Source organism: Neofelis nebulosa, chromosome 7 (assembly GCF_028018385.1).
Source record: "Neofelis nebulosa isolate mNeoNeb1 chromosome 7, mNeoNeb1.pri, whole genome shotgun sequence".
NCBI classification, from domain to species: Eukaryota; Metazoa; Chordata; class Mammalia; order Carnivora; family Felidae; genus Neofelis; species Neofelis nebulosa.
In genome coordinates, this window is record NC_080788.1 from 25,284,451 (window position 1) to 25,311,524 (window position 27,074).

A 27,074-nucleotide genomic window follows, 5' to 3' on the forward strand; every position below is an offset into this window, starting at 1 on the left:
CAGAAGGTACTGTCCCCATAAATGTAAGTAATAAGCGGTGCCTTTCCCTAGGTAGGCCTCTGTATATTGGAACAAATCTACTCAGTGCCAAAAGATGCTCTCCAGGTCAGCCTCAGTTTTGTTCCTGTTGCCAACATAATGAGATTGTCTCTATCTCCCCTCTTAAAGTACAACGTTGACTGAGGGCCCCTCATCAGCCCTACCTTTCTCTTTTATGCCATACTCATCCCTGTGATAAGAAGCTGCTATGGGCTGAATGTGTACCACTACTCCCAAAACTCATAGGTTGAAGCCCTAACCCTCAGGGTGATGGCATTAGGAGGTGGTGCCTTAGGGAGGTGATTAGGTCATCAGAGTGGAACACTCATGAATGGGGTTAGTGCACTTATAATAAGGGACACAGGAGAGATGATCTCTCTCTACCATTTACGGATACAGAAGGAGGACAGTCATCTGGAAACCAGCAAGACAGCCCTTTAAGGAACCAAAATGGCCAGTACTTTGATATGGGACTTCAGTCTCCCTAACTATGAGAAAGCAATGTCTGTTATTTGAGCTGTCCAGGCTGTGTTATTTTGTTATGGCAGCTTGAAATGATTAAGATAGACACCACTTCCTTTTCTCTTCCTAAAACAGATGAGTTGGCAGATGCGAGGAGGGTGGAGTCAAGGTATAATTGAACTACAAAAAGCATTCAATAACTTAAAGACACATCACCACATGCGGCTAAGTACTGGATCCTGTGCCTGTTTCTCACTCAGTGCTCCACTGCAGCCCTTCTGTTCACCTCAGAGAATTATCACCCAGCAGAAGGAAACTGGGATGTCAAAAGACAGAGTCACATGCCCAGGCTCTCATGGCCAGTAAATGACAAAGCCAGGATTGAACAACCAAGCCAAGGCTCCTAGCCTCTGAAAAAAGGAAAGGTAGAAGTGAAATAGTATAGGTGAAGGGACAGACTAGGGGCTCACAGCCAAGTCCTCAAATAGTTAAGGTCTTACCTTCTTGGAAGGGGAAGAGATTTTATCTGTGTTGCTCCAGAGGGTAGGACAAGTGTCCACTGGAAGAAGAAACTGGGGAGGCAAATTTTACTCCACTCAAGAGTCAGAGCTCTCCAGGGAGAGTGTCCCACAGTGAAGGGTCAGGGAACTTAGACAGGCACACCTGTCCTCAGGCCAAGAGGACAAGCAGGATCCCCTGCCTTGCCAAAGGGTCTCATCTCTTTTGGAGAAGCATGTTCTAGATGTGAACAGTCCTAGCTCAGTAAATCAAAACCTGGCAGACTAGAAAAAACTGTTTCCAGGGGCGCCTGGGTGGCGCAGTCGGTTAAGCGTCCGACTTCAGCCAGGTCACGATCTCGCGGTCCGTGAGTTCGAGCCCCGCGTCAGGCTCTGGGCTGATGGCTCGGAGCCTGGAGCCTGTTTCCGATTCTGTGTCTCCCTCTCTCTCTGCCCCTCCCCCGTTCATGCTCTGTCTCTCTCTGTCCCAAAAATAAATAAAAAACATTATAAAAAAAAAATTAAAAAAAAAAAAACTGTTTCCAAGTGTTTTCATTTAATCCCTCCCAGGGATACTGCTCATGATGTCTCTGGGCCTCTGGATCTTGGGCCTTTTTTGTGCAGTGCATGCCCTCTTATAGGATACCACAGGCAGAAAAAGAATATTATATAAAGTATGTATGTTATGCTATTAAATATATTATTAAGATTAATTAAATATTATATTAGGTATGTATATATAGATATGTAGGTAGCCCAATTCCTTTGTCCAGGGAACAAGGGCAAATGAATTACAGCCTCTCTGTATTGAATGAAGAGATGAACTCCAGTTTCTCCATGCCCCAGGTATACCATCTGACTACTAGCACCACAGGATGTAGTGTGTGTATATACAGCATGATTACAAATGGTGCAGTCACAGAGAGCATGTATACAAAGACTCAGCTAATTTAATACAAATTTAATATTAAATATTTTAAATATTAAAATAAATACTCTTATAAATACTAATATGAACACAGTAGCAAATATGAGCACATTTTAGTAAAAAATGAGCTCATTTTCTTTTTCAACCAAATTGAATCCATGAAACATTCATAAGACATAAAGTGCAGCCATTTCTGGAGTCCAACAGTTTCTTTTTGTCTTAGGGGTAGGAGGTAGACTCAATAAGCATCAATTGTTGAGAAGCCTCAACTCTATTTCTCTATTTGTTCTCTAATTGTTGAGAAGCCTCATCTCTATTTCTGTGAGAAAGCAGTGTTTAAGGGAAGGCAAGTCAGGTGTTGTCACTGGGTGTCTAGTGGGACAGTACATGGAACATCAAGAAACGGGACATGGTGTGAATGTTCAATCAAGGATGGTTGGTCCTGGGAGCCATGCTAGCATCAGGCCAGGCAATTCCTTAATCAAGGCCAGCATGTGAAGAGCTTCCAAAGACTGGAGCCATGTCACCTCACCATCCAGAACTGTCTCTGCAAATTTCATACTGCTCAGTGCAACACATGCTCATGTGCATAATTACCCAACAGATGCAAATTTGTTTCCAGGCGAATGGCAGACTGGAAGAGAAGCTCTTCACGATTGTCCAGGGAGGATTCTGCTTCTAAATGACTTTGCAACCAACAGGCATACTCTTCTTCACTCAGAACCTACATGAGACACACTGATGAATCCAATGCAGGTGCTGAGCACTGTTGGGGCAGTGGTCAGCATGTGCACTTGTGGAGGGGGCACCCACTCACCCTTTTGGCAATGCACAAAGTGCGCAGACCTTCCACTGCGTACAGGTTGAGGTAATTCTGAGTCTTGCTTCGGATTTTCTTTTGATGCCTTCCTCTGGGGTCATCTAAGTTGGAATAGAAGCAGAAACATGGATGAGTAAGAACAGAGTCCAGCAGACTGCCCTGGACCACTCCATAAACCTCAGGTAGCTTTGCACGGTGTTGAAACAGCTCTACACGTATAGCTGACACAGAGGAGAGGTCAGCACCACTCTAGATGTTCTAGCCTGGAAGCTCTTCTCACCCAGCTTCCAGGCAAGCCTCCCATGAAGATGGCCACATTTTTAAGGTCTGAAAGTAGTCACGTTCACAGACACAGAAAGGAGCATAGAGGAGACAAAGGGGTTGTTCAAAGGATGCAGAGCAATGTGAACCTATTTTACACTAGTGAACTGTATACTTATTAAGATGGTAAATTTTATGTTATGTGGGGTTTTTTACCACAGTTAAAAAGAAAAAGCTAAGAAACTAGCTGTCTACATGTGAGACCTCTCCAAACATCCACCCTTTTCTGTTTCCTGTAGACACAGCTGAGCATACTTATTGCTTATTACTGAACTACGGAAGTGCTGACTTTGAGCCTCACCCAACTTGTGGCATCCATGACAAGGTGACACACACTTTTGTAACTCTTAACATTTTCTTGGGTCACCAATTATGAGTGGGAAATCATAAAGCACTTTAGTTTGTGCATGATAAAAGTATATTATGACTGTGTTTCAGGGCCAGTGAGAAAGAAGTTGTCTTCACCTTTATGCAGTGTTCTAGCTGTCTGCATTTGGAATTGCATTTTGTTGCAATTCACTAAGCAGGAATGTCACAAGAGCATCCTACCCCATGGTTTACTCCAACAATCTCCTGTGAAACCTCGGTACCACTAGATTCATCCCATGTCTATTTCTTCACTTGTAAATAGTATACACTTTTCACATAAAATTTAAGGTAAAAGCTGCTTTGTTATTTTAAAAAGAACCACATCATATTTTTGACTGTTACTAATGACCTTTGTTGAAATGAGCTCATATAAACAAAACTTTATTAGTGATCTGGTATCCCTTTGGTCCAGGAGGTACACATAAATGAAGGTACATATTCTTCCAGTTTGCAAAAAATTGTACTTTAGCAGAAAGTGCAGTTTCTATCCCCAAAATGCCAGTAGTACTACCAGATAGAATATAAGATGCATAAATAGCACATAAGACATACTTTTACTGGGGCATCCAAGTAGCTCAGTCAGTTAAAAGTCCAATTCTTGATCTTGGCTCAGGTCATGATCTCACAGTGGTTCATGAGATTGAACCCCGCATGGGGCTCAGAATTCTCTCTCTCCCTCTTTCTCTGCTCCTTCCCCCACTGTGTGCACATATTCTTTCAAAATAAATAAACTTAAAAAAATACATACTTTTACTAAAAATATTATGTTGTTTATCTGAAACTTAAATTAACTGGGCATTCAATATATTTTGTGTGCTAAATCTGGCAACTCCATTTATCAGTGGTGAGGCTCCTGGTTTGGGGAAGGCTGTCTACTATCTGAATCAGGCCCTGGACAAACTGGACCTGGCAGAAACACTTTCACCTCTTAGACATGTGTTCTCCATAAAGATAGCGCCCCCATGGGTCTAAAACACTGGTTGTGGGGCAAAAAAAGCCCAGACATGGGGTGCCTGGGTGGCTCAGTCGGTTGAGCGCCCGACTTCAGCTCGGGTCATGATATCACAGTTTGTGAGTTTGAGCCCTGCGTTGGGCTCTGTGCTGACAGCTCAGAGCCTGGACTTGCTTCCGATTCTGTGTCTCCCTCTCTCTCTGCCCCTCTCCCACTTGTGCTCTGTCTCTCAAAAATGAATAAATGTTAAAAAAAATTTAGAAAGCCCAGACATAATTTTAATTATATATTTAAAACATATTTAGGTATAGCATAAAGCACAAATATATATACAGCATATATACATATATATATATATATATATATATATATATATATATATATATACATATAGAGCCTATCTGTGGCATTAAAATGTCATGGGGGAATAATTTAAAAAATGTCTAAAAAGGCTCCTTAAAGGGAGCAATAATGAATAAAAAAAGAGAGAGAGAGAAGGAAAATCCTGCCCTAGATGACTTTGCTTTAGGAATTTAAATTTCCTGGAAAAAAGACACTCAAAAAATGACATCTTAATTGTGACTACCATTTACTCCTGATATCATGATAGCATTTTTAGAACATGATAACAACATTATTCCAGACGCTGGCTGTTCCTTGACCAGAGGCATCTGTCTAAGGGGCTTTGGAATTAAAATAATAATCATAAAGAACTTCAGTTCTCCAGAGAGGAGAGGGGAAGAAGGCAAAGGAGCAGTATGCAGGGGCTGTGCCCAAACACTTGTCAAAACAGAATCAATGGAAAAGAGGCAGGCCAGGCAGCTTGGCATTCTGGGTGCCCTGGATGAGTGTGCAATCACACAGGTGGCCACACTGAGCTGTTTCTGTATGGGAACACCCACCGCAGGGCCTGGGAAGAGCCCAGCCAGCCCTGCAGAGAAGCGGGGACTGCCCTGCCTCATTCCCTCCCTCCTCTAGACTTGAAGACATACATCTCCTCTGCCACTTGAGGTAAGACCTTGCTCCTGATTCTTACATGATTTCTCCCTTACAGATTCCCACTACACCAGTAGTTGGACAGTCACTGAGAACCAATGTCAGGGTCTGTAGGAATTGGCTCTTTGTGAATGCTGCGATACATCTGCATTCTGATGGAGGGGCCAGGATGGTAGAAAGAACTCAAACCCAAAGCAGACAAGCACCAAAGAGCTGGGGGCACCTAGGAAGAGTGGATTTGGTGCTGTCCTAGAAAGTACACCCGTGGACCCCCAGAGTTATGTGGTAAGCCTGGCTCTCCTGCACTGATCTCAGACTGCAGGCATCGTAACGTTCACATTGCATTTTCAGTGATATTCATGCAGTATCTGACTCTTCTGATACTTTACAGGCAACCCAGAACCCCTGTGGCTTTTATATCTATGGTAGTAGGAAGAATTCTGTGTTGCACTGCAAAACAGCCAGTTTGGTAATGGAGCAACATCATGGCCAGAGGTGGAACCAATGCTACCCAGCACCTCCTGGAGGGAGGTGGTGGCCTGAGGGGCACAGGAAGAAGGTCTCTGCAGCCACATCTGGGTGCTGGAGGTAAGGAGTGGGGGGCAAGCACAGTGTCAGACAGTAACAGCTCCTGTCAGTAAAGAAGACTCCCATGTCACTGCACTCAAGATGCAATAGGACTGAGAGGAGCCCTACCCCAGCTCTGGCCAAGTAGTGCACATGGACACTGCAGCAAGGTCCCCACCAGTGCACTGCTGGCAATGCTCAGGACCCTGTGAAGAGGCGCTCAGAGGAAAATTTCCACTCCTATTCATGATTTTAACATGTGCTTTTAAAATGCTTAGTGATACTTCTATTTATTTTTTTCATTTTCTTAATGCTTTTGACAAATGTGTTTCTCTTATAAAGAGCTCAGTAAGATGGCAAAATAAAGTGAATTTCCTCCCTTGTTTATTCATGCATTTATTGATTTATTGAATAGCAGCAATGGGTGATTCCCATGCTATGTGGTGGGCTACTCTCCATCCTCACTCTTGGAGAAGGTGGGGCAATCTGGGGGTTTGTGTCTTAAACACCACACAAAGTAGCAGCTGGACCAAGCAAGTAGCAGCTGGATTCAAGCAAGTGAATCATAAGGGGAAGGAACCAGAGAGAAGGGAAAGGGAGCTAGCTTATACTTTATGCTTATATAACACCAGACACTGTGCTAGGGGTTTGGACAGGGGCTTCCTATGAGGTCAGTATCCTGATTTCCTTTGTGCAGATGGGAAACTAAAGCAAAGAAAGTGACTCCTCCAGGGTCACTCCTTCCAGCCCATAAATGTAGACCTGGGATTTGAACAGAGGTCTGTAGGTACTAGAGTAGGATACAGTCCCTGCTTTCTACCTGATCCCCCACAACTTCTAAGATTTGATCACGTCCTGAGAATATGCCACACTCCCTCTAACACAGTCACATCAACCATCATCATAGCCTCCTCTTGCCTTTTTTTGTAGAAGTGTTATATCTCTTTGAAGAAAGATCTTAAAGATCTGAAGTAATCCAGAGGATAATACTTGTGTGCCCACCTTACTTTATCACCAGTGCACAGGTACAGCAGCTTGAACACAATGCTCTACTTCCTCAGCACAGGTAAGTGCTCCTCAAGTATGCTCTCCACACTCCATCCACCCACAAAGTAAAAGTTGAATGATTTATACATAATGCCGGGGTGTTACCAGTGGATAACTTCAAGGTAACCCCAGAGCCATCCTATAGCTCCTCTCTTGGGAAAGCAATGGGGTCTCAGAACATCCTGAATCTTAAGTTGCTGGATGTCTACATGTAGATCTTCCAAACATATCTGAACCACACACTGCTTGGAAATTCCTTGAGTAAGGTGGAGAGCTACACAAATTGTCTATTTTTAATCTGCCCCTTTCAATGTCATGGTTTGGACAATGTGTCACTATAGCAATGTCACTCTTTTACTTGTCTCATCCATGGTGCAACAGATGGAAGGCTTTGCTTCTTTTCACCTATAGTTACCTAGATATGGATAGTAATTTCCTCCCAGAGACCTGCAGTAGATGGACAGTAGCAGAGGAGGTGAGTGCAACAGCAAAGCTACACAGGGGCTGAAGGATCAGGTGAAGAGGGATACGAGGCTTCCCAGCCTGCTCTTAGTCTCCCCACACGCCCCTGACCTTGAAGTTGATTATGAGTGGTAGGAGTTGTTTGTTTGTGCTTTGTCTAGAAATTTAAGACTATGTACTCATTTAAAAGTGACCTGCCAGCAAAGTACAAGTGTGGCAACTACTGTACTTGCACAGCTCAACAGGATCCCTTTTCTCTATGGTGGGCCCCACCTACCACCCTGTCCTACCCATTTCTTAGTGCTACTCCAGGCCTTTTACCTTATACATGACCCATTGTATGTGGTTAATTCTTAAATACAGCAGTCCATTAAACTGTCTTTAATGAAAAGGACAAAGATTTTTTTTTTTTTTTACAGTAGAATTAAATCTCAGATAATTGCTATATCTGTTTTTCTTTTGTGTGGATGCAAAATCAAATTTCAGAATGAAGAAGGCTGAAAGAATGTATTTGGAAGCTTTCCTTCCTCTTCTCTTTTTTAGAATAGGTTGAGGAGATTTAGGTATTAACACTTCCTTAAATGTTAGGCAGAATTCACCTATGAATCCATTTGGTCCTGGATTTTTATTTTTTGGTAGTTTTTTTTTTTTATGATCAATTCAATTTCATTACAATTAATTGGTCTGCTCGGATTTTTATTTCTTCCTGATTGTTTTAGAAGGCTGTACTTTGCTAGGAATTTATCAACTTCTTCCAGGTTTTCCAATTTGTTGGCATATAATTTTTAGTAGTATTCTCATAATCTTTTGTATTTCTGTGGTGTCAGCTGTAACTTCTTTCTTGTTTGGTCCTTTCTCTTTTTTCTTGATGAGCCTGGCTAAAGGTTTAGCAATTTTGTTTAGCTTTTTCAAAGAACCAGTTCTTGGTCAATGATTTTTTTTTTTTTTTAGTCTCTGATATTTATTATTTTCTTCTTTCTACTTCTCTTGGTCTTTGTTCTTCTTTTTCTAGTTCCTTTAGGTGTAGTAAGGTTAGATTGTTTGAGCTTTTTGTTGTTTCTTGAGGTAAACCTGTATTGCTATTTATTTCCCTCTTAGAACCACTTTTACTGTACCCCATAGGTTTCAGACAATTGTATTTTCATTTTCATTTATTTCCATGTACTTTCTGATTTCTTCTTTTGTTGCTTAGCATCCTGTTGTTTAGCCTCCATGTGTTTGCGTTTTTTTCAGTATTTTTTTTTCAATAAATGGTGGAAAAACTGGACAGCTACATGTAAAAGAATGAAATTGAACTATTCTGACACCATACACAAAAATAAACTCAAAATGGATTAAAGATCTAAATGTGAGACCTGAAACTATGAAAATCCTGGAAGAGAATACAGGCAGTAATCTGACACTGGCTGTAACAACATTTTTCTAGACATGTCTCCTGATGCAAGAAAAACAAAAGCATGAAAACTATTAGGACTACATCAAAATAAAAAAGTTTTGCACAGTGAAGGAAACCATCAAGAAAACAAAAAGGCTACTGAATGGCAGAATGAAGGCGGCTCTGGGAATGCAAAATCAGCCTGTGTCTACACTAGCACAGAATCCCTGAGGTGGAAAGGCAAATCTTGCCCTCTGGTAGGTTATCCCCATGAAAAGCTATCCAAACTGTTTTCAGAGCCACGTTTGCAAACTGAGAGGTATTCCCGTGGGAAAAGGATTTCCTGTCTGTAGAGATTCCTTAGTACACTTTCCCACAACAGAGTGGTGCTGGCCTAGAGAGCCAGGAGTCCAGTTCTGAGGCACTGAGATTACGGTGAGAGGACCACGGGAAGTAAATTATTTCCTAGCTCTATCCAGTGTACAAGGTTTCACAGCAGGTTGTACCTAGAGCTGTTTCCAGAATACAATAGATAAGGAGACTGTGGAGGTCAGGCAGCAAAGCCACAGCAGATACCCTTCTATCTGCCAGCAGCACCCTCACCTCCACCCAGTCTCTCTCACCTAGATATGTACTCCTTCATCCTCCAAGTACAGAGGGAAGGGTGACCAGGTTTACTGATGGGGACCTTGGCCACCCCCCTCCCAAGGCCCAGAAGCATGTGTCTAGAAGGAGATGCAAACAAGCCCTTCTGCTGGATAAAGTTCTAACTGTCGACACCAGTGATTTAGATTTTTCTCTTTTTCAACACAGAAGTTATATGGAACTCTAGTATTCAAAAGAGACCAAGATAGAGCTGCTCTGCCTGAAGTTGGGACAGATGACAGTGAGTGAGAGGCCAGCAGCCTGTGACCTGAGGCAGCTCCACAAATTGGCTACAAACTATGACCTGGCTTCACAGTCGCCCTGGTCCAGGCAATCACAGAGTAGGAATGAACCTTCAGGAACTTCTAGTCTAAAAGTTCTTGACCTCCATTGGCCAGATTTAAAACGATGCTAGGCCTCACCTCAAGTAACCCCCAACCCCACTGTTCTGAGGTGAATTTAGGCACTGAAGCCCTCCATCCTCCACCCCCAGTGCATTCTAGTCCAAATACCTCAGAGGAGGGAAAGGGTGATCCAGAAAGGTAATCTCTGATAGGCACCGCTTTAGAAAAGGCTTAATGAAAATCACTTTACTCATGGAAAGGGACTGGAGGTGCTGCCCAGTGGAGAGGAGCTGGATACCTGAGGAGCAAGGCAGTAAGAGGTCCATGACCACTGAGTCAGCTCCTTTAGTATAGACATTGATCTCATCGGTGAGTGGGTGCCGGATCACCACTGACATCCTCTTGCGAATGGAGTCGAAGCCCAGCGTGTGTAGGAGCTCGAAGGTGAGCCTGCCCAGGTGGGGCAATTCCACTGATACCTGGTCATGCAGCCTGTCCACCAGCGTGCAGTTGTAGGCCCGTGCAGCATACACAAGGGCTGCCTCGTCGGGGCTCTCTGCCTCATAGCGCAGCTCCTGCTCCTGCTCCTGCTCCAGCTCCACCCCCTGCTCCTGGGCAGTGTGCTCTGGGGCCCAGCTGGCAGCCCCACTGCTGTAGCCATTGCTGGCAATGGCTGGGGCTGGCTGGCCCAGCCTCTCCTCCAGCCTGAGCAGTGTGCTGTCATTGGACAGGGTGGACAGAAAGTTTGACCCTAACTTGTGGGTGGTCTTGTTGGTGGCCAGGCTCCCGATGCTGCTGCAACCGGAGGTCAGGCGGCTGGGTGAGAACCTTCGTAGGAAGTCTTCTATCGTCTTCACCGGGGACTTCACCTCCAACCTCACCCTCACCTGCAAGAGAAGCAGTCAGAAGACAGGGAAGGTGTGTCTAGAGACCTCACCCCAACTACCACTTCCCCAGTGGGGGCTCGGAGCATAGAATTCCCATTTCCCAGATTTTGGGGCATGCACTAAAAACTGCAACCAGAGCCAGCACTGATCTTCCTTGAGATCATCCTTTGGCCTCTTACACTTCACTTAAGCAAAGATTCGCAATATATATTCTTTTAGAATGTGATCACCAGGGTAGCTACATGGAGGCCCTGAACTGACTCAGGGGACTCAGGCCAATGGTGCCTGCAGGCTTTCAGATTATCCTTTCTGCTGGCTGTCTCCACACTGCAATGTCCCACTGCTTTGCAGAAAAGGCTCAGAAGAGCATGCCTGTCATTGCCTGGCACAAAACCCAGCCTTTTTTTTCCCCACTTGCAAAAAACATTTAACAGAAGACCAGTTTATACAGTCCTTTGAATTATGTCTATATAAAATTTAAATAACATTCCCAAACCCAAAAGAACTTTTCTAAACAGCTAAATGCATGGACAAATTCAGGATTGAAATCATTTAGCTCACTTTTTTTAAGTCACAATAAATTATATAGCTTCTAACAAGAAATGAAAACAACAAAATAACAGTTATACACATTTGCTAGAGCTCCAAAAAGCTCAATGATGGAGCAACAGCAATATTTTATTTAAAGGAGTATTGTTCACTAATGCTGGCATAATATACCTATTTTAACTTTCTGCTAGAAAATGGATTTAGAGCAAATGTTATAACAATCAAAACACTGAGTTATAGTTAGCCTTAAATTTTCATAATTTTGCCTGTGTGTCCAAAGTTGTATATTATACAATAGCCTCAAGAAAAGTCAGGTGTGTGGTCAAGCAGGGCCCATAGGACCAACTTTGATAAAGGTGCTTCTTCTTTGTTCCTATAATAACTTTAAATGTGCTACATATCCAAGGGGGAGATTCAAACAGCCACACTGGAGCTCCGGCCGGCTCCAAATACACTGAAGATTTAGTACTCATTAGTATGTGAGAAGAGGAACACATCCAGAGACCCGTTCATTTGCAGTCTGAGGGTGGGTGATTAAATATTCTCCTCCCAATACGGAATGCACTGCTTATGTCACCATCATCACATGCCTCAGATTATGCTGGGGTCTTTCTCAGTGATTCAGTAGTTGCAACAATGCCTGAGTTTGTCAGACAGGTTCTACTAGAATGCAGGGATGCATGCCAGAGGGGCTGAATACTAGGTGGTGAAAGAACCCAAAGGCCAGATGAGGGATGCTGAGGCAGCTAAGAGGTGAGCTGCAGCAGAAAACACCTCCTGACTAAGGCAGATGGTACAACCCTGTGGTCTCTGAGTGGTGGGATCTTGTCCGCTCTGGATCTACCAGGCCCACTGGGGCTTTTGCAGGCCAGTGTCGCAGAAGCAAGGGCACAGGGGGTGTTGCATTACTGCCAGATAGGCTGCTGCCAAGAGAGAGCAGAGACCTCTTGTTCAGGCCACATCACACACCAATGGCGCCATCAGTGGAACCTGGTAAAAGGGCTAACCCAGGAGGAGGGAAAGAGGTCTGGGAGGGTAGGGGATTGAGAGGCAGGTCTATGGCATGCATCTAGCCCTAGAACACTTTTATTTTTACCCATTTAAAGTTGCCTTGCTGCATTATGCACATCCATCCTTAGGTACACCCTATACAAGCATACATCCAGCCCACTTGGAGGACTTTCTCAGAAGCACCTGGGTTAGAGAGGATCTTTTTGCACATGAAACTTTAAGAATCTTATTATTAACCCAAACAAAAACCAACTTGGATTACTGCTATGTTTCCACCATCTTAAGTAACTTCCCATCGATTCTTGACCACTTCTCCTTGAAAGGTGATGTTAAAAGCCTTTGTTAACATCAAATACATTTATTGTGTGCCAAGCCCTACTCTGAGCCCTTTCCCTAACCCTCACCACTGGCCTCATGTCACATAAGGCACAGGAGGGGAAGGCTTATCCAAAGCCACTCAGCTGAGTGATAAAGTCAGGATTCAAGTCCAGGTGATTTGTCTGGGGCCCAAGCCTGTCTTGTGCACTCTTCTCTGAGAATCTGGAGCCCTGAAATTCTGTGTAGGTAGTGTAGGGCAGCCTCACTCCAGGCCAGGCTGTTATGTGCCCCACCCATCATGGGAGGAAGTTGTCCTCTCTTACTTGGACCCAAACCCCTCACCTGCCTCTGGTAGCCTAGGAATGGCACCACAGAACCAGTGAGCTGGCTTGTCCCATATAAAGCCCCCTGATATATCCCCTTAAACCTGAGAGAGGTAGTGTAAATAGTCCTGTTGGAAAGGGTAGACTGACAACAGTGGGGCCATGCTGAAGGTCAAAGGTATCAGCTTCACAGGGAGACTCTAGAACTTGCCTTTTGTCGTGGTTGATCCGGGGATGTGACTACTACTGTGTTGCAGATGGTGAGTGCGATGAAAAAGTCAAACACATCAGAGAGCTCTGGTGAGAGGTGGGCCAGTGGGTATTCCTGGTGCCTTGCGATGGCCAAACACCTGTCACATTCACTCACCTTCTCAAACAGCTTTGGGTCAGGTGTAATGTCTTTCTCCTGCAAGAAAATGGAGGCTTAGGGGTGAGTATGACCCAGTGACCTGCCAAGCATCCTGGTGCTTGACTATTTAAGGCACCTTGATTTTATTCTAAGTTGTAAAGGCCCCTTCATCTGACTCATCTACATATGCCATTTTATGGCATATGGCATGTGATGACTTACGCATAATTTTAAATTGTGTAAGAATATAATATCCATTATATGTGAAATGAAATGTATATATTCTTATATAGAACATATATATGTTGTCATTAAAAAATAATACAGCTGGGGCGCCTGGGTGGCGCAGTCGGTTAAGCGTCTGACTTCAGCCAGGTCACGATCTCGCGGTCCGTGAGTTCGAGCCCCGCGTCAGGCTCTGGGCTGATGGCTCGGAGCCTGGAGCCTGTTTCCGATTCTGTGTCTCCCTCTCTCTCTGCCCCTCCCCCGTTCATGCTCTGTCTCTCTCTGTCCCAAAAATAAATTAAAAAAAAAACGTTGAAAAAAAAAAATAATAATACAGCTAAGAATATAGATTATTATAGCATATCTGACTCAGAAAAATTTGAAAAAGAGAAGGGAAAATGGAACAAATCTGCATCGCACCACCTCACATACACACTTTTTGAAACACGTGCTTCTGTTTCCTTCCAGTCTTTTTTCTAGACACTTACCTTATATATATAATAAAATATTTTATACATTTTCTTTTGATATAAACCCAGAAGTGGGATTGCTGGATCATACAGTAATTCTATTTATAAGCTTTTAAGGAAACTCCATACTGTGTTCCCTAGTGGCTGCACCAGTTTACATTCTCACCAATAGTGCATGAATGAGGGTTCCCTTTTCCCTATATCCTTGCTGACACTTCTTATCTCTGGTCTTTTTGATGATAACCATTCTAACAGGAGTGAAATGATATCTTATTATGGTTTTGATTTGCATTTCCCACCTTAAATTTACACATTATATGTCAATTATACCTCAATAAAAAAAAATATACATAAATTGGCAGTTTCATGTTCCCCAAAACGTTATACACAGTTGACCCCTGAACAATGCAGGGGGTTGGGGTGCTGACCCCCCCATGCAATCAAAAAGTCCATGTATAACTTCTGACACTCCCAAAATTAGCCTACTACTGACCAGAAGCCATACTGATAACATGAACAATGGACTAACACCATATTTTGAATTTTATATGTATTATATACTGTATTCTTACAATAAAGTAAGTTAGCAAAAATAAAATATGAAAGTCATAAGGAAAATACAATTACAGTACTGCACTATATTTCTTTTTTTTTTAATTTTGCATGTAAGTGGACCAGCACAGTTCAAACCTGTGATGGTCAAGGGCTAACTGCAGTCTGATCTTTTCCAGGCTTTTAAGAATCATTTGAAAATACAACTTTTAACAACTTAGAAATAGATATACTATAATTCATTTGGCCATTCTTTTATCACTGAATACATATTTTTTTCATTGATAAACTTCTATGCACAGAAATTTTTGACTGAATCACTAAATTCCTAGGTCAGAAAGTTTGAATATTTCAAATACCCTTGGACCCATATTGTTACATCGATGTCAGAAAAGCTTGTTTTCAACACAGTGCTCCTCCTGCCAGGTGGTAGAGACTGACTCCCAAGTGCCCTGTATAAAACCACCAATCAGCAACCACAATTTAAATGGCAGCCTATATAGGTTTCAAAGGGCACAGAAGAATGAGGCCAACACAGAGTGATCAAAATGGATTCTTCCTCTCTGTTCTTAAAACATTTTAGAAGTGAAAGGATCTTTTAAAGGCTATCACTTATTCACTTCTGGAAATTTCCCTGCCTGATGAGAATGGTCCATAAATGTTGGGGCAAGGCAATGGAGAAAGAAGTTTATTGGATTCGGGCTCATCTACTTAAAACTTTTTTTTTTTCCCATCTGTCTTCTTTTTCACAGTTGTCATCTTGCTCTGATGTTTTATTCATTTCATTTGGTAGGACAGACTTCCTCTCCATCACTGATCTGAGTAGTTTACCAACAATTCCCCAGCCTTAGAGGCCATGACAAAGGGGCCATGTCAGTGTTTTAGAAAAGATCCAGCAATGTAGGGTGAAGAAAGTGTTGGCCACACAAGTTCTGTTAACTGAACAGAGCTAACCCCCCAGCAACAGCTCATTTGTATTATTACATACAGATACTTCTGATGAATGGAGGGAAATGACAGGGCAAGGAAAGGTGGTGTTGTCCCAGCATGGGTAGCTGCTGTCCTCTGAGTGGGACTCACCATAGGGCTGCTGAAAGCTGTGTGCTTGGACAGCATGCTGGCCCGCTTGGCCTCGGCCCGGCTGCCTGTGCGCCGATGTGACTTGGTGCTCTGGCTCCTGTGCATGATGCGAATGCTCTGATGGCTCCCAATGCTGCTGCGCTGAGGCAGCGAGCCCCCTCTGGGCACTGCCTCTTCCTCCTCTGAGTCTGCCTCCTGGTACCTGGCCAGACGCTGGGCTGTAGGGAAAGGCACACAGGGTGACACATCATGGGGAGGCTAGGAAAATGAAACTGATTCAGAGCACTCACCACCCTCACTTTCCCAAAGGCAAGGCCACATTTAATAAAAGTTTCCACTGAGAGATGGAGGCTTTATGTGCACCTACAGTCAACCTCATGAGGTTGATATTCTCCACCCCGCTGCACAGATGAGAAGACTGAGTCTCAGAAAACTTAAGGACCTTGCTAAGTACACAGGATTCAGGAGGGTGGAGAGGACACCCAGGTCAATGTGATGCCAAAGCAAAGATCCTGTGCATTTTGGCACAGTGGCCATTGAGCTCCACAAACAAGTAAGGTATGGACAGAGACAGATTCACATACAGCCCCTCTATTCAGGTGGACCCTAGGTGTGATGAATGTGATTTGGGCAGCAGACAGTGGGGACGAAGGCAGGGCAATGAAGGCCTCTCCCACAGTGTAGCCAGGCTCCAGGCTTTGCCCTTATCCCAGGGTCATGGGGCCACCTGACTCACTAGGGCTGTTAGGACAGATCACAAGTTGAACATCTGCCCTGCAATCACACAAAAATAATAGTTTTCAGTCTGTATTGATGGTGCTTTCCCACGGGCGCTCCTTGTCCAGGGTCAGGTAGGGGGTGGGTATTATCTGCATTCACCTTGTAAGGATGAAGCTCTACCCAATAGGGAGGCTAACAGTCCTTGTGGGATTGCATAGAGTGGACAAATGTCACCAGGGTATAGACCCACCGGCAAAGATCCATTTTAGATGATCTTGACTGCACTGTTACACTTGAATGCTTAGTGGGGCATTGCCCAGCAAAAATCCTTGTGGCCATGTGGCCAGCCACTCGGTGAATCACTTGAAGTACATCTGCTCTGTTTCTTGCTAATGAATGGCTCTGAACACATTTTTCTGGCTTTGCCCAGTTTTAGTTCAGCTTATTTCATCATAGGTGAGCAAGGAGGCTATTCATGAGGATTACTCATTCAAAACAAGCAATTGCTAAGAACTTTGAGGGCAAGTTCAGTGCTGGGTGTGAGCACAAAATATCTTAACACAATGTGGCCTGCATAAGGGACAAAGAGGAGCCCTCCAATGCCTGTGGCCTTATATTTAATATCTTTCTTTAGTTAAGACTTTTCTTTAGGGATGAGAAAAACAGAGATAAGGAAAGGTAAGTCAATTATGGTCACAAAACTCAGTAATTGCCAACACCAGGATCCCACTGAGGGAGCTCCTCACCCCAGAAGCAAATCTCCTCCTGCACATCCCACCTGCTCCTGCTGATATAAGTCACAGTTTGGTGGTGAATGAACATCAAGGAAGAACAAAGCCTGGACACAGTGCTGTCAAGCTTCTAGGCTTGTGCATTAGGAACTTGGTGTCAACCTCTCAAAGGATATAGCTGCCTATCCCAGGCTCCTGCAGTAGTAGTCAGATGTTAGCCTAAATGTAGCCATCCTTCAGACCACTGTTGATATGACTGTGGTCTACAGTGATGCAGCAATTTCTGACCAACAGTGGCCTGAGCAATGCCTTCAGTGTTCCTGGGGAAGATAAAGGCAAGGAGCAGGTGATGCTTTATTCTAGGCACACTGTGTCACCAGGACAGAAGGTCAGAGGGCCATACCAAGAGTCTCCATGGCTGGTTCAGATATATGTGAACTGGGCTCATCATACAAAGCCAAGGTCATCTGAATTCATTTTACTAATGAGATCTGTGAGGTCAGACCACATAAAGTAACAGCTGAAGATGCTCTTGGCCCCAGGAGCATGTCAATGACTGATCATAGCATTTCTTTCAAACATGCAACGGAGAGGCCTGGTTGTTTTAGTCTTCACCAGAAATGTTTTCCTGTATCTTCCAGAGGCAATGCAACCTTTAGTTTTATAACAAGCATCTAACAACTATCAAAATTTTTCTGTAATCTTAGTTGGGATTCTGCCCATAGAGCCTCAGGTCCAGCCTTCAAAGGCTGCTTCTGACATGACTTCAGACCCAGGTCTCTGGTTCCTTTACAACTAGGCTGAACTCTGCCTTCAGGCAAATGAGCTCTTCTGCACTAGGCTGAGGAGTTACAGAAGGGTAGAGTGAAAAGGGACAGGTGGGCACAGTCACTGACCATTTACTTTGGGTGGCAAATAAAGTTAAACATAGTGTATAAGTTCCTATGTCTTCTGTTTAATATGATTAATTTTACATAAAGGGCCTTAGTGGGTATCATAATTGTTTTATGAAACTCACAAAAATCCCATGCTTCCTTGAGATCTTTCCTACCATATCCCCTCAATAAATAAGTTTCCTAATGATGACCACGTGCTGACTCCTATATTTGCTTCTGTTCCTGTGGCAAGACTTCTTTCATGTTCTCAGATGCTGTTATAGGAAGGAAAGGGAGTCCTGGTTGCAGAGTTGATGGTGCCTCTCAGAGGCGCCATACCTCCACAAACACTACTGTGGCACAGGGACCCTTATTGTGGTGCCCCTTCCCGACTCGGGTGGGTGGCTGGTTCTAGTCACACCCTCCACTTATGAAGTGGATAGCTTCTCTATGGGATCAGGGAGGACAGAGGCAGCAAAGGATAAGGAAAGGAGAAGTGGGAAGAGTAACATCCTGTAAACTTCAAACAGGAGTAACATTTCTCTTCAGCTTCCATGAACATCATTTTCTAAGGGGAAGAATACAGCATGAATTGCCCAATGCCCTTCTGAGAATTTTTAGTTAATAACAAGAAGATTGATGGGTGACAACAAAAACATCTCTTCATTCTTGGCATGGCAAAGAGACCACATACCTCACTAGTGAGTTCCTCAAGAATGCCCTTCTTGGTTCTCTTGTCTGACAAAAAATGAGTGTTTAAGCAGATGCCCACCACACTAAGATACTGCAGTGAGTAGGGCACTGTCAGTAAATGGAATTCATTATTTGCTTCTATAAATGCTGCTAAGCTTCAGTCTCCTGGTTGCTCTAACAGCCTATGTTTTAGTCTCTCAAAAATCAGCAATCCCTGAAGCTTATTATGTGTGTGTGTGTGTGTGTGTGTGTGTGTGTGTGTGTGTGTGTGCGCGTGCATGTTCATGTGTGCATGTATGTGCACACAGGCACATGTGCATGCAGCTTTTCTACAGCAGCTCCCTGTCCAGCCCAGACTAGGAGTTCCTACCTCGAGACTCACCATTTGCATCATGGGAATATTCTATGCCAGACACAGTGCATCTTCGGAAAACCATCTTATTCTCAGTTAAAGTGCCAGTTTTATCTGAGAAGATATACTGTATCTGTCCTAAGTCTTCGGTGATGTTGAGAGCTCGACACTGCAGCTGCGAGTCCGTTTCTTCATCGTACAACTCTATATCCTGATTAATGAAGTAGACTTGGCATACTTTAACAATTTCAATGGAAACATATAAGGAAATTGGGATCAAAACCTAGAAGACATAAGGCGTACAGGAACAACTGTGAGGAACAAGGAGATGAGAACTAGTCCAATCTATTCAAATGACAAATGACTACAACCACAAGTAAGTAGGGACTATACTGTACCTTTAAGGGCTTAACCAGGTTGGTTTAGAGTCAGTAATGAAAAAGTATTAGGATTGGCAAAGAGTTTAAACTAGGACAGCCTATGGTGTCACTGCAGAGTAGAAATCCACTATCATGTCTGGAAGAATGGTAACCATGGCTTGGATAGAAGAAAGCATTTTCATATTACTAAGTTGTGCTTGAGAGAAGCTATGAAAGGAAAGAAGAGAAAGAGAGAAAAAAAACACAAGGCACAGTCAGAGTCCTTATAAGCAAAGTCACCTTGCACCACAGTGGCAATTGGCCCCCAGGCTCTCCCAGGGCTCCTGGCAACAAGGAGCTGCCCATCCCATGGACAGAACCCCACAGTTCAGAAGAGACAGTCTTTCCAGAGGCTGGTTGTGTTGAGGGACAATTTCTGTGATCTTGTACAATATAGAGCAAAGGGAAGAAGGCTTTGAGGAGAATATTCACAGTTACACTTTGACAATTTAAAAATAATCTTCATGAAATCAATGTTTAAAAGACATTTTTTTGAGTAACAGTATTGAACTAACCAGACTAAAAGACTAATTTGGGAAGTTAAATAAGTCTGTTTCCATTCTATGAAGCACATGTGATAAAAGACAGCAGAGCTCCTCTCGTAGGCAAAGGCTAAGCAAATGACCTCTGTTCACTTTGCGTTCCTAGGATGATACTCACTGTCCCTTCCCCACTCTTAAACAGGCCTTTTGGGCATAGACTCTTAATTAGTGATGAGGAGCTGCTCACGAGGCATGTGAACTAATGATACTAATGGTAACAGTAATAATGATAATAAAAACCAATGCTGCAAAATGCAATGTGATATCCTGAATTGAATCCTGGAACAGATAAAAGCACATTAGTACAAAGACTAGTAGAATATGATGCCTAAGATTTAGTTCATGGCAAAGTACCAAAGTTAGTTTCTTGTTTTAGACAATGCACCATGGTAATATAATATGTTCACATTAGGGGACTCTGGGTAAGGGGACATATGGAAACTCTCTGTACTCTTGTTTGTAACTTGTCTATAACTCTTAAAATTATTCCAAAATAATAATTTTGGGTTTTTAAGAAGTAATTGAATGGAAAAATAAAACGAACACAATGATCAAAAAACCAACCCCCCAAAGCTTAAGAATTTTAGGAATAGCAAAGGAGAAAGTTAACTTGAAAAGCACTCAAAAAGACCCCATAGAAAAATTAGGTGGAAAAGTAAGTAAGATGTAATACATTAGGCAGGTATATTTGTGGTCCTCCCAGATGCAAAATTTATAAGGAAATTATCAGCAGAGTAAGATGACTTTAAATTCTTACCAGATAAATAAAGCAATTATCATATGGTACTTAGTACTGTTACCTGCAGAACTATTATCATTGTCAAAAATGAGTAAACTGCAGCTGTGACTGGGGATAAAGAGCTGCCATCAGACTCAGGGACATCAAATAATGATTTCTTCTCTTGATACCGCCATACCCACAGTCCGTGTCCTATAGCAATGTTCAAAAAGAAACATCATACATCTAAATGTTAAAATAAAACATTGCTACTGCAAATGAAAGCAAAACTTCAAGACTTGACACAGGCACATTTGGCCTCATTAGTCTGCCTTGCCATGTAAGACAGCAAAAACACATGACCAGTACTGGTGGCACCAACAAGCAGACTGCTGGGAAGCACTGGTTCTTAGACTCTTCCTCATATCAGGCATTTCCTATTGCTGGTACTGAAAAGCAAATGGTCATAAGGCAGAAACTGGATATGCGCTGGAAGCTATCAATGGGAAATCCCCAAGAAGATTTTCCCAACATGTGCCTCAGAAAACATCAGTCTTGCCATTTGGCCCTGGATACTTCCCATTACTAACCTTTGCTACAGATTCAAAATGCACATGTCATAGACTCCCAGAAGCCAAAGGCAATGCACATATTTCATTAAGTGGGTCACACACCCATCTGATAACAGAAATCCCTTTCATGTCCCATACACCTATGTCTTTTACCACTGAGCTCCACGACCACGTCACACCTGTCTGCTTCATGATGGGGGCAGGGGATGTGGTGAAGACCATTTACCCAGAGGTAAAGGCAGCATGCCAGGTCTGAAGGCCATCAAAGGCTGGAGAGTACCACAGCCTGTGTGCAATCTAACTGCTAACCCCTTCTTAGCACCCAAATACTTTTTTTTCCCTCTTCTCATGGAGTTCTCATTAGTAGCATTTGTGCATCTCCTGATAAATTATTCTCAGTTTATCACCAGGTTACTACTGCTTCTTCTACCAGAATCATTACTACTGGTGTGATTAAACCATTCTTCCATCCAAGAAGCTGCAAGTTTGAAAAATAGTATCATTTTATCAAGATCTTTCATCTAGGCATCTCTAACATGGCCCATGTTGATACAAATGGCCCTTCAGTCTAAGTGGATGACAAATGTGTGTTTTAACTTTAGAGTTCTGGATCAGAATGAGTCGTCAGTAGCCCACCAGGCTCCCTGGAGGCTGTCCAGCAGTGCCCTCTTATTCATGACCCATGAAGGAGACTTACCGACTGCAGAAAACAGAGACATACAAACGAGGAGGAGGACACACCAGAGCACGTCGCAGTTCATCTGCCTCTCAAGTTGGCTGCGCTTGTAGCGGGGCCCGCTGTTGTTCAGCAGAGCCTTGGTTTCATGTCCTGCAGGGGAGCATGAGGGGCATGGTAAATCAATGCCCAACAGTGAAGTGTGGAGCTCCCTGACTGGTGAACTGAAGTACAGTGCTGCCATCCAATCATACTTACAGGCTAGGCTCAGTCAAAAAAGCAGGGTATAAAATTCATCTTAAATATGTAACCACCATGGAGAAACAATGGAAATAAATAAGCTAAAATGCTGAGAGAACACTTTGGTTAAGATACTAGTAGAAATTTTGCTTCTCTTTTTCTGGTTTTCTAAATTTTTACAATGGATACATGCTGCTTTTATAATCAGGAAAAAAAAGAAAGAACAAGGAGCAACATTCAACAACGTACAGCAGAGGCGGCAAGCCAGCATTGTCACAGACTACCTGTACCACAGCCACGCCTACCTGCATAGATGACCATGCCAACAACAGCTTCCGTGTTTCTGATGGTGCATCCTCGCAACAGCAGGTTTTCTTTATACAGCCCAGCCTTTTTCCCATTGTCATGTATACTGTTGAGGAAAAGGTAGCATGCATCACATGGATGCTTCCAAGCACCTCATGTCTCAAGAAGCACTACCTTGGGGAAGGAAGGCCTAGACACTGGTCTGGGAAGGGGCACGGGGAACTCCAAGAGTGGGTGGCTTGTCTCAGTGGATCTCTGCAAGAGCCAAGAGGGAGCTGGTGCTCACTAGTAACTGGGCAGGACTCCTAAAATCCTGGAAAATAGGGGTGCTGGGAGGATCTTTTCTTCTAGTACTTAGTCTTGACTCCAGTTCCCAGCATAGGGCACCTAAAACTCTTGTAATTTCCTAAGTGGTAAGAGCATTAGCAGTATCTTTTGTTCTTATATTTGGTCTCTGACTCCAGTTTTTCCTGGCATAGGATACTAAATCCCTTTTAACTTTCTGGGTGAGACCAGTGTCTTTTGTTCTAATGAAGCCAGTCTGGGTGGACTCCTGGATGGGGTTTAGTCACCAGAAAGACCAGGCCATGATTAGAAGCTTAGAGTTTTCAACCTTACCGCCCATTCTCTAGAGTGGAGAGGGGCTAGAAATTAAGTTAATCACTGATGATGCCTATGTGATGAAGCCTCTGGAACATCCCAATAGTTGGGGTTTGGAGAGCTTCTGGGGTGGCGAACGCATGGAGGTGCTGGAAGAGCAGGGTGCTCAGACAGGGCATGGAAGCTCTGCACCCCTTTGCACTTGCTCTATGCATCTCCTCCATCTGGCTGTTCATTTGTATCCTTTATGATATTGTTTTATAATGAACTGGTAAACAGTAAGGAAATTGTCTTCTGAGTTCTGTGACATGCTCTAGCAAATTAACTAAACCTGAGAAGGGGATTGTGGGAACCTCTGCTTTATAGCACATCAGTCAGAAGGACAAGTAACAACGTGGACTTGTAACTGGCATCTGAAGTGAGGAAGTCTTGTGGGCCTGAGCCCTTAACCTGTGGGAACTGACACTATCTCCAGGTGGTGTCACAGGATTGCTTGATGTGTAGGAAAACCCCACAGGTCAGAATTGGTGTCAGCACTGCAGGCCTATTTTCATCACAAGGATAGACCACAGCTAGAGAGGGCAGACCTGGGAGCAGTGAGGCCTAGTTAGAAGTTGGCCAGGGAAGGCTGCCAGGTGGTCTGCCCACTTCCTGCTCATCATAGAGAACACTGCTCCTCATCAGTACCTTGTGTTGTCACAAATACACAAATCCTTCTTTTTCTTTGAGTTTTTATTTAAATTACAGTTAACAAAGAGTATAATCTTAGTTTCAGGTGTACAATATAGTGATTCAAAAATTCCCTACAATACCAATGCTCATCACAAGTGCACCCCTTAATCCCCATCACCTGTTTGGCCCATCTCCCGAGGCTCCTGCCCTCTGGTGACCATCAGTTTGTTCCTACAGTTATGAGTCTGTTTCTTAGTTTGCCTCTCTTTCTGTTTTCCCCCCATGTTCATTTGTTTTGTTTCTTAAATTCTACACGAGTCAAATCATAAGTTACTTGTCTTTCTCTGACATATTTTATTTATGATAATACTCTCTAGCTCCATCCATGTCACTGCAAATGGCAATATTTCATTCTTTTTTTACAGATGAGTAATATTTCATTATATATACACTCTAACTATTCTTTATCCATTAATCAATTGACAGACATGTGGGCTGTTCCCATAGTGTGGCTATTGTAAGATAATGCTGCTATAAACACTGGGTTGCATACATCCCTTTGGATTAGTATTTTTGTATTCTTTGGGTAAATACTTAGTAGTACAATTGCTGAATTGTAGGATATTTCTGTTTTTAACTTTTTGAGGAACCTCCATACTGTTTTCCACATTGGCTGCACCAGTATGCATTCCCACCACTAGTGCAGGAATGTTCCCCTTTCCCCACATCCTCACCAACACTTGTTTCTTATGCTGCTGATTGTAGCCATTCTGACAGGTGTTGAGGTGATATCCCATTGTAGTTTTAATTCGTATTTCTCTGATAATCAGTGATGTTGAGCATCTTTTCATGTGTCTGTTGGCCACCTGTACGTCTTCTTTAGAAAATGGTTTCTTAATGTCTTCTACCCATTTTTTAATTGGATTATTTGTTTTTTGGGTGTTGAGTTTTATAAGTTCTTATGTACTTTGGACACTAACCCTTTATCAGATATGTCATTTTCAAATATCTTCTCCCATTCCATAGGCTGCCTTTTAGTTTTGTTGACTGTTTCCTTTGCTGTGCAGATTTTTATCTTTATGAGGTCCCAATAGTTTATTTTTGCTTTCTTCCCCTTGCCTCAGAAGACATATCTAGTAAGAAGTTTCTACAGTTGATGTCAAGAAGGTTAGTGCCTGTATTCTCCACTAGGATTTTAATGTCTTCCTGTCTCACATTTAGGTCTTGCATCCATTTGAATTTACTTTTTGTATATGGTGTAAGAAAGTGGTCCAGTTTCATTCTTCTGCATTTTGCTGTTTAGTTTTCCCAACACCATTAGTTGAAGACACTGTCTTCATTGGATTCCATTCCACTGTCTTCACTGTATTCCATTGGATATTATTTCCTGCTTTGTCAAAGATTAATTGACCATACAGTTATAGATTCATTTCTGGGTTTTCTATTCTGTTCCATTGATCTATGTGTCTGCTTTTGTGCCAGAGCCATACTGTCTTGATCACTATAGCTTTGTCATATAACTTGGAAGTCCAGAATGGTGATGCCTCCAGCTTTACTTTTCTTTTTCAAGATTTCTTTGGCTACTTGGAATCTTTTGTGGTTCCATAAAAATATTAGGATTGATTGTTCTAGCTCTGCAAAAAATGTTGTTGGTATTTTGATAGGGATTGCATTAAACGTGTAGATTGCTTTGGGTAGTATAGACATTTTAACAATATTTGTTCTTCCAGTCCATGAGTATGGGATATCTTTCCATTTCTTTGTGTCATTGTCACTTTTTTTTTTTAAGTTTTATTTATTTTGAGAGAGAGAGAGAGAGTGAGCATGAGCAGGGGAGGGGCACAGAGAAGGAGAGAGAGAATCCCAAGCACTGACAGTACAGAGCCTGACGCAGGCCTCAAACTCATAAACCGTGAGATCATGACCTGAGCCAAAACCAGGAGTCAGACGCTTAAGTGACTGAGCCACCCAGGTGCCCCAATTTGTTTTTTTAATGTTTATTTATTTATTTATTTACTTATTTATTTTGAGAGAGAGGGTGGGGGGAGGGAGAGGGAGAGAACATGTGAGAGCACAAGCAGGGGAGGGGCAGAAAGCAGGAGAGAGAATACCAAGAAGACTCCACATTGTCAGCACAGAGCCCAAAGCAGGGCTTGATCCCAAGAACCATGAAATTATCCTGATCTAAAATCAAGAGTCAGACACTTAACCAACTGAACCACCCATGCACTCCTTCAATTTCTTTCACAAGTGTTTTATAATTTTTAGTGTATAGGTCTTTCACCTCTTTCGTTAGGTTTATCCCTAAGTATCTTACTGTTTTTGGTTTAATTGTAAATGGGATGGATTCCTTAATTTCTCTTTCTGTTGCTTCATTATTGGTGTATAGAAATGTGACAAATTTAGAAAAGGGAATGGTATTGGTTTCAGCAACATTTTCTATATCCTTTTTTCTTATAAAAAGTAATACAGTTATTAAAAACATTAATATATTAAATTTTAAATGTGGTACATTCCATTTTATGGGTTTCCCTGTTGTTTTGATTCAGAGAGACAGTCTAAGTATAAGCCACTGGTTTTCAAACTTATCCTCTTGATCCACTACGGATGGCCTCTCGTCATCCATGCAGCCAGAGCACCCCATGCTAGGATCACAGTGGGACAGATATGGTCCTGGAGTCTGAAGAACAAGGGGAGGCCTTGGAGGCTTCTGAAACTAGAGTAGGGGTCCAGCCTACACCAGGCAGTGCCTCCAAAGGGGACTTCAGAAAAGCTACCTTCTCGCATCATCAGTAGACAGCCTCCCCCTCCCACACATGGATAGCCCAAACTCCTCTGTGGTTCTTGAAGCTCACCAAGTACACCTGAAGGTGTTTTCCCTCACACGAATTCTTAGCACAGTGCCACTGACATGAGAATAGAGTTGGTACGAGGAGGTACGAGGTCAGAGGAAGAATACAAGGTTTCTGGGGAAACCATACTTCCTACCACATCTAGACCTTGGTCACTGGAATGATGGGCCAGGGCTGCCATTCAATCTGAGACACAACCCATGTTCCTCTCAACAAGGAAATGAATATATTTTCTGGTGAAAAAGACAGGCTAAATCATAAAGACAACGCCAAAATGCATGCTAGGGGGATGCATTTTCCACAAGCCTGTTACTTAATTGATACAGCATCAATGTTTCTGCAGAAGGTATGCAAAGGAACACAGTGGGGTATTCAAACAACAGTGTGTCTATGCCCCCATTTGGCAGTTCCAGGACAGAATGAGGTTTTGCTTTAAAAAAGATTCAAGACTGAAAACCTCACTGTTGGATAATGCATCAAGACCTCAGTATACATAAGATGGTACATATAAAACACCA

At 43.0% G+C, this 27,074-nt stretch overlaps 1 protein-coding gene across 3 annotated transcripts in view; it reads right to left on the reverse strand.

Annotated features, from left to right (window-relative positions):
- Nucleotides 1–27,074, reverse strand: part of ATP10A (ATPase phospholipid transporting 10A (putative)) — a 190,551-nt gene that overhangs the window by 17,620 nt on the left and 145,857 nt on the right. For all 3 annotated transcript variants that reach the window (XM_058736898.1, XM_058736899.1, XM_058736897.1), the window contains exons 4-12: nt 22,432–22,538; nt 21,908–22,039; nt 20,721–20,851; nt 18,990–19,242; nt 15,589–15,806; nt 13,124–13,318; nt 10,123–10,711; nt 2,744–2,847; nt 2,524–2,650 (exon numbers count right to left, since the gene is read on the reverse strand). In XM_058736898.1, the coding sequence (XP_058592881.1) occupies nt 2,524–2,650; nt 2,744–2,847; nt 10,123–10,711; nt 13,124–13,318; nt 15,589–15,806; nt 18,990–19,242; nt 20,721–20,851; nt 21,908–22,039; nt 22,432–22,538 (1,856 nt within the window). The remainder of the gene's footprint in view (nt 1–2,523; nt 2,651–2,743; nt 2,848–10,122; nt 10,712–13,123; nt 13,319–15,588; nt 15,807–18,989; nt 19,243–20,720; nt 20,852–21,907; nt 22,040–22,431; nt 22,539–27,074) is intronic.